This window comes from Tamandua tetradactyla, chromosome 11 (genome assembly GCF_023851605.1).
Source record: "Tamandua tetradactyla isolate mTamTet1 chromosome 11, mTamTet1.pri, whole genome shotgun sequence".
Taxonomy (NCBI): domain Eukaryota; kingdom Metazoa; phylum Chordata; class Mammalia; order Pilosa; family Myrmecophagidae; genus Tamandua; species Tamandua tetradactyla.
In genome coordinates, this window is record NC_135337.1 from 85,257,605 (window position 1) to 85,265,984 (window position 8,380).

The 8,380-nt window shown below is 39.6% G+C and overlaps 1 protein-coding gene and 1 non-coding gene across 2 annotated transcripts; one reads left to right on the forward strand and one right to left on the reverse strand.

Annotated features, from left to right (window-relative positions):
* Positions 1 to 710: 710 nt before the first annotated feature.
* LOC143649196 (olfactory receptor 7E178-like) lies at positions 711 to 1,838 on the reverse strand. Its single transcript, XM_077119388.1, has one exon. The coding sequence runs from the start codon at positions 1,836 to 1,838 to the stop codon at positions 711 to 713; it is 1,128 nt and encodes a 375-aa protein (XP_076975503.1).
* Positions 1,839 to 6,701: 4,863 nt separating this feature from the next.
* On the forward strand, positions 6,702 to 6,892 carry LOC143651123 (U2 spliceosomal RNA). Its single transcript, XR_013159860.1, has one exon. It is a non-coding gene; the product is annotated as a U2 spliceosomal RNA (small nuclear RNA).
* Positions 6,893 to 8,380: the final 1,488 nt, after the last annotated feature.

An 8,380-nucleotide genomic window follows, 5' to 3' on the forward strand; every position in this document is an offset into this window, starting at 1 on the left:
CCGGGAAGGAGGGAGAGAGCAGCTCCGGCTGCCGCAGCTGCCGCTGCTCTGGAAATCGCGCATCTCTCGGGGATCTCACCGCAGCCGAGTCTTGCAGTCAGACTAGCCAGTCCAGACTGGGGTACGCTGTGTGTCCATTCCCTGCCGTGGCCCCGGGAGCTGTTCTGCACTGTTTCAGTTCACCTAGTAGTTGCTTTGGAGGAGAAGGAACTAAGACGCACGTACCTTACTAAGCCGCCATCTTGGCCCCCGCTGAACAATTGATTTTTGACAAGGCTGCCAAATCTACTTTACTGGAACAGAACAGTGTCTTCAACAAATTGTGCTGGAAGAACTGCATGATATTTGGACATGCCCCAAGTACTCCCCTAGATATGGGCGCCTCTCCGTGGGTCCGGCAGGAAGCACCACGTTAGGTTTTGAGTACCGAAACAAAATGGTATTTAACCCTCCTCTGTCTTTATGCTGTTCTTATTCTAATTATGTAAAGATTAAATTATAATGGTTTGTCAGGCATCTAGGGTAAAAATATATAATTTCAAATAATTTATTTGAATACAATGATCTTTAAAGTAGATGGTCACTTGTATTTAATGGGTTGTTCTTACCATGTGCACACATTATTTCTTTAATCCTAAAGTGACGTCAGTGAAACGAAGTGTGGTTATAAGTGAAAAAGTACATGAAACTTGAAGGTTATATAAAATGCCCTACTCTACAGCTATGGTTCCACAACTCAAAAGACATGCCAAAGAGGCAATATGCGGAGAAGATATTTGATGACAAAACAAAACCAGGAGAACTATGAGAAATTCTGTGACAAAAGTGGCATAATTTAATTTCCAGGTGTTTGTCTTTTCTGTTTTTTTCTTATCCGCAAACCAAAACAAATAGCCAGTGTTGAGATTAGCATATTCTCCTGAGTACCCCCCACCCAGGGCTCTCTTGACTTCCCTGCTTCTTAGGCTGTAGACGAAGGGATTCAGCTTGGGGACAACTAGCGTTTGCCTCACCGAGGCCACTGCACTCTTCCTGGGTGAATGTGAGTAAGCTGAGCTCAGGTACACACCCATGCCGGTTCCATAAAATAAGCAAACTACTGACAGGTGAGAGCCACAGGTGCTAAAGGCTTTATATTTCCCACTTGAAACTGGGACTCTCAGAATGGAGGGAAGAATTTGAGTATAAGAGAGAATGATCAGTGAGACTGGTATTCCACCAAAGATGGCACCCAGAAAATGCATTAATATGCTAATGGTGGAGGTGTCAGAACAGGCCAGTTTGAGGAGTTGAGGAGGGTCACAGAAGAAATGTGGGATCTCCACGTCTGAACAGAACAGTAGTTGTGACACCATTAAGCGCTGCATCTGGGAGTCCACAATGCTAAAGCGCAAAGACAGCAGAACCAGCTGGCCACACAGCCGGGGGTTCATGATAAATGTGTAGTGGAGAGGATGACAGATTGCCACAAACCTGTCATAGGCCATCACAGTCAGAATTAGACTGTCCAAACATCCAAAAAGATAGAAAAAGGACAACTGAACCAGGCAGCCTCTGTAGGAGATGACTCCTCTCTGAGCGTGGACATCCATAAGCATCTTTGGGACTGTGGTAGACGTGAAACAAATGTCAGCCAAGGACAGGTTGAAGAGGAAGAAGTACATGGGGGTGTGGAGGTGGGGGTCGGAGCTGACGGTCAGCATGATGAGTAGACTTCCCATCACAGTGACCAGGTACATGGACAGAAACAGCCCAAATAGGAGGGGCTGTAGTTCTGGGTCATCTGAGAGTCCTAAGAGGAAGAATTCTGAGACACTGGTTAGATTCTGTGATTCCATGAAGCAGAGACATGTTTGGAAAAGAAAAGAGGGCTTTGTTGTAAGTAAACATAGACCCATCACCTTGTTTTTATTTCAGATTCACGTAATTCCCATATAAAGTATTCACTCTCCAGGAACATGCACCTGGTAACTTAGCAATGCTTTTTGGTTGTTACAAACTCATTCTTCTTAGAATGGGGTTATTTTATTTTCACCTGTTCCTTGTACACCCAATACAGAGCTGGGAGCATGGACACAGATTATCCGTGAATGCAGTTAAATATCTGTTTCCTCCACTGAAGAATCATAAAGAATAAGAAATATTATTCCCTTTTGGAGAAAAAATGGTCTAATCAAAGCACACTAGTAAACATTTCTATCAAAATGCCATGATATAAATCTTCTTTTGGACATTTGTTATTACCTTATATCACTATGTAAGAAATTGTCTCTTGCCAATTTTAAATGTTTGACTCCTGACAGCATTTAAGACTCACTATCGATGTTGCTTCCACCCCACATATGGCTATGGTGGAAAGCAACTGTAGTGCTATCCTTTGACAGTAGTCAGAGATTTAAACCTGGTAAGACAAAGTCCTAGCATGAAGGCTCTGAACCCTGTCTCACCCACTAATTACAATAGAAGTACTGATCCTGCTACCTGTCTTGCTTTCTCAATCCAGTGTCAGACCAGCTTTGGAGGCTTTGCCTGCTGTGCTCAGCCACCTTATGTGGGTAATAAGCTCTCCATACACTTTTGGGGTGTGTGTGTGTGTGTTCATCTGTCTTGATATCTGAACATCATCTTGTGTGGCATTTCCTTCTAGCTATTCTAAAACACTAGAAACTAAAAAGGAATACCAAATAATGCATAAGAATAACTTCCAGAAAGACCTCTCAACACGATTTAAAACCTCTTAGGCACTGAAACTTAATTTCGTTTAATTTCTTTCCCCTTTTTTGGTCAAGAAGGCTTTCTCAATCCCATGATGCCAGGGCCAGTCTCATCCCTGGGAGTCATACGCACATTGCCAGGGGAACTTACACTCCTGGGAGTCATATCCTGTTTATTGGGGGATGGTAGTGGTTTTATTTGCAGTGTTGGCTTAGAGAGAGAGCGAGGGGTTGTATCTGATCAACAAAAGACGTTCTCTATGGGAGACTTCTAGTCATAATTATAAGGAGGCTTAGCTTCTGCTTTCCAGGAATAAGTTTCATAATGGAAACCCAATGATTGAGGGCTTGGCTTATTAAATTGGGAGTCCCTAAAGCTTGTGAAAATAACAAAAATTCCCCAGATGGGGAGGTTTAATATTTCCACGTTTTCCTCTAGTCTCTCAAGGCGACTCTGCAAATATATTTTTATTTTCTGTCTATTTATTCTGGAATGTATTGGGGTATTACTTGAACCTGCAGAAAGTAACAAGATCTCATTCCTTATTCAAGGCTCCATGTACTTATGTTGTTTGACCAGATAGGTTAAATTACATAGTATGCTACAGAAAATATAAATTTTGTACCAAATATACATTCCTTCCTTTGGTCTCATACAGAAGTTGAGGTTTTAAGGTACAGACAATGTCATCCTTTACCCTGTATTCTGATTTACCTTACCAGTTTCTCCAATATCTCTAATTGGAGCCTGTCCTCTATTTAAGCTTCTTTAACAGTTGCTGTGTGCACTGAAGTTGACTTTCAGAGCTGCAGAACTCTACCTCTGATTCTCAGGTATCAAACAGATACCAAAAGTTCCAGGGAATGACCAGTCTATATACAAACAACTCAGCTTCTTAGAATTTAGAAATAATAGTTAAAACTCAAGAATATATATGATTGCTGTAAGATTTTGCAATCTGGGCACCTTCACAATAGGCCTTATTGAACATTCTGTACCCCTTAGTCATCAATTGCCAAGTCTCTGCCCTTGTAACCTGTGCTCTCGAATTAAATTATCAGAGTTTGTACATTATAGTTATCCATATTTGTGAGGCTTTACAATATTTGTTTTTTTTTTTTGTTTCTGGCTTATCTCATTCAACATATCGTCCTCAAGTTTCATTCACCTAGTTGCATGCACCTAGTTCATTCCTTCTTGCAGCTGCTCAATTTTCCATTGTTTGTATACACCACAATTCACCCTTCCATTCCTTGACTGATGCACACTTATGCCACCGCCATCTATTGCAAATCGTGAATATTGCTGCCATAAACACCTGTATGCAAATGTCCATTCATGTTCTAGTTTTCAGATCTTCCAAGTACACACCTAATAACCGGGTTGCAGGATCACATAGCAACCCCATCCCTAGCCTCCTGGGGAACCGCCACACCGCCCTCCTTCCAGAGGGGCTGCACCATTCCACTTCCCTACCAACTGTGAATGGGTATATCTCTCTCTCCACATTTCCCCCAGCACTTGTATCATTCCGTTTGTTTTTAAACAATTTTATTCACACACCATACAATCTATCCTAAGTACACAAGCTATGGTTCCTGGTATAATCACATAGCTATGCATTCGCCGTCACAGTCTACATGAGGAATTTTCGATTTCTTCAGAAAAGGAAGCAGAAGAAGATGATCATGAAGAAGAAGAAGGAGGAAAGAATTAAAAGTCAAAAGGAGAAACAACGACAACAACAAGAATCCCATACTCCTCCCTTATATTCCCCTTTTATTGACATTTAGCTTTGGTATATTGCCTTTGTTACAATTAATGGAAGGGTATTACGTTACTATTAAATATAGATCCTAGTTTGCATTGATTGTACTTTTTCCCATATACCATCCAATTTCAGCACCTTGCAACCTTGAAATTCATTTATTCTCCCTCATATAAAACTTTTCTTGTATTTTTACATATAATCACCACCATTGTCCACTTTAGCTTTTGCTAAGTTATATAGCCTCAGTTTTTATCTTCTGTCTTTTCTTTTGGTGTCATACATGCCCCTACTTTTCCATTTGCACTTTCAACCTGTTTTGTCCTTGGGTCTAAAGTGAATCTCTTGAAACAACAGATAGATGAGTTCTGTTTTTTAATCCATTCTGGCAATCTATGTCTTTTGATTGGGGAGTTTAATCCATTAACATTTAATGTTATTACTGTAAAAGTAGTCTTTTCATCTATGATATTGTGTTTTAGATTTTGTATGTCATATCTTATTTTTTTCTCCTTTTACCCTTACTGATAATCTTCATTTCTACACTCTTCTCCAGACCTCTCTCTCTCTCTCTCTCTCTCTCGTCTATTCCTGTCTGCCTGCAGTGCTCCCTTTAGTGTGTCTTTTAGAACAGGTCACCTGTTCACAAACTTAGCGTCCACTTTGTCAGAAAATATTTTTAACCTCTCCTTATTTTTGCAGGGCCATTTTGCTGGATATAGCATTTTTGGTTGGCAGTTTTCTCTTTCAGTTTCTTAAATATATCATACCACTGCTTTCTTACCTCCATGGTTTCTGCTGAGAAATATGCAGTCTTTTTGAGCTTCCCTTGCATGTGATTGATCGCTTTTATCTTACTGCTTTCAGAATTCTCTCTCTGTCTTTGAAATTTGACAATTTGATTAGTAATTGTCTTCGAGTAGGTCTATTATATCTATTCCGTTTGGCATATGCTGTACCTCTAGATTCTGTAATTTTATGTCTTTCATAAGATATATGAAATCTTAATTGATTACTTCCTACATTATTCTTTCTGCCCCTTTCCATTTTCTTTCTTCAGGGACACCCATAATACCTATATTCATGGACGTCATGTTGTCATTTAGTTCCCCGAAATCCTGCTCAGATTTTTCCATACTTTTCCCTATTCATTCTTCAGATGCCCTGTCCTCTAGTTCACTAATCCTTTCTACTATCCTTCAAATCTGCTGTTGGATGTCTCCATTTGTGTTTTTTATGTCTTGCACCTTTTATTCCCATAAGTTCTGCCATTTGTTACTTCAAGCTGCCAGCCTTTTCCATATGGTTGCCCAATGTCTTCTTTATATCTTTCACCACTTTTGTCATATTTTCCTTCACCTCAGTGATTTTATTTAGAAGATTTGTTTGAAGGTCTTTAATTAGTTCTTTCAACTCTTGTATCCCATTTGAAGTGTTAGTTTTTTCCTTCGACTGGACCGTATCTTCATTCTTCTTAGTATGATGTATGATCTTTTGGTGGTGCTAAGGCATCTGATTTCCTCGACTAGTTTGTTCTTGAGCTCTTTTCTCCCTTTTACCCAGGGTTTTGTTGTTGGTTAGCTTTATTCTCTAAATGTTATTTAACATTGAGTTGAACATATTCTAGACCTCTAGCATAACTTCTGTTTAACTGATCAGAATTTTTCAGCTCTCGTTTTTCTGGTTCTTGCCTTCCAGACAGGAACAACCCCAAACAGATTTTATCAGATAAGAAAGACCCAGGACTCAGGAAGAGCATGTAATCAGTATCAACTTTTCCTCTGGATTGAGACCCAACAGGTTGCCTGTCTTTCTGGTGAGGCCCCTTAATTCTGTGCTTTTCTTGTCCTGCCTAGCAGGTGGCACTTGTCACCCCACAGCTACCCACAAGAATGAAGTGGTGTGGTGCCTTCAATTCTCATTGGACCCTATCTGTGTTAGGGGTGGCATTGAGACGGAGGCTGAGGCAGAAGGCAGGCTTAAGCTATATCTGTTTTCCAGTCCCTGGGGTCTGAATTCTCTGAATGAGAACCATTTTTTTGTGCTGGGCCTTGCCTCCTTTTTCTTGTGGAAGATATGCCCTTCAGGAAATTATCTAAGTCAGCTGACCAGCTACCCTGTCTCTCAAACACACTGCAACTCTGTCTTTGCCTGGATCAGTGCTAACAGTTGAAAATGCTTGAGGCTTTGTTTAATGGGCCTTAAAAATGGGACTCTAATTGCTTCTTGGCCTTTTGGCTAAGATCAAGTGTAGTATCTGTTCTTATCAGTTTAATATCTGATACGTCCTCTATCTGAGGACAATATATTAAATGGATTTTTAGAGTTAGGAGATGGAATAGGAGCTTGCTCTGTGCACTCCACGCATCGACCTGGTATTGCAGTACTTCCAGGAATTGTGCACCCCCCCTTGGGGGAACAATAAATGTATAAAAAGTTAAAAAAAAATGGGACTCTAAAGAAGTTAGAAATGTAGTTTCTAAACTGGTTCCCAGCACTCACATTCACCAATCAAGAGCTGAAGTTAGTACCCAGTTCTTTGTGCCCCTCTTCTAAGGGCAGAGTCTTCTTCCAGTATTATGAGTTCAGAGGACTCCAAAAACCTCTGTGTTTGTCAACCCCACCTCCTGTCTACTTGAAGAGATCTCAGGACTCCTTTCATGCTTGCTCTGGGTTTATCTGTGTTCAGAGCTTGCGTTCAGCAGTCTGAATTTGTTAATTAATCCCAGAATTGGAGCTTGCTTTGTATCTCCTTGCCTTGCTCCTAGTAGAGACTGCTTCAGGGAAGTGTCTCCAAGTCAGCCTGCTGTGCAGGTGGGGGAATGGGCACCAGCCTTCACAGATTGGTAGGCTTTACTTAAGTTCTATGTGTGATCTCAGATCTTCCACCAATTCTAGACTGGTGTATGATGTATGTCTGGTCGTGGAAGTCCCCCATTTCCTCGATATTTCCTAGCTGCCGTAGATGACTAACTAAATTCCACATCTTCTTATGCTGCCATCTCGCCCTGCCTCTGCCTGGTTGAACTTTCTAAATACCCTGATTCTGTTAAGATATACAGATGCCAAAGCTACAGCCTAGAACTAATAAAATCAGAAGCCCTACATAGGAGGCACTTTGTGATTTTAAGTACCTCTAGAGTTAAGAACCATTGGGAATTATCATTAATACCCAAGCAGGATATGAAAATGCAAATATTTAATATATTTGCTTTATTTTTAAGGAGATTGAAATAATTGCCAATGACATTAGACTTTTTTTTCCTATAGAAATAGGCATTATCCTTATTACTTGCAAAAAGACATCCATGGTCACAAATGTGGTTAGTAAACTTACCTCCTAATGTTTCTATAATGTTAGTATTGATTTAAATATTCATATAGAGTTTTCTTGTAAATTTTCCTAAATTTTATTTCAGTGTGCACATCACCCCAAAACATTCTTGTTTACTACAACATTTATGTCTCTCTGTAAGGTACATACACCTAGTTAAAATCTAGTTTAATTCATGCATGGTATCACCTGGAGGATGAACATAATTTTATTTGTCCATTTCTTGTTAAAAGAATCCATTCAAAATTCTTCCCCTTTCCATTCAAAAATGAAATTTTTTCATAACATACTTGTATGAATATTAGTATTCTATGCTTGCTTAATTGTATAATTAATTGCTTATATTTGTTTCTCAATAGAAAAATGAAACCACTTGCTCTTATTGTCAAAATTAATTAATTAAATTTAACAAATTAAAATTAACCACTTGCTCTTATTGTCAAGCTCTAGAATAAAAAAATACACCTGTTGCCATTCTCGTGATAGTCATTTTGTGATTGATTCGCATGAAATTTCCATCTTGTGTAGGAAATATTTAATTCTAGGACTACAAATTGTGCTGT

Bases quoted from the DNA above. Each gene is read 5' to 3' on its own strand.
- LOC143649196 (XM_077119388.1), bottom strand. From the start codon at position 1,838: ATGGAATCACAGAATCTAACCAGTGTCTCAGAATTCTTCCTCTTAGGA.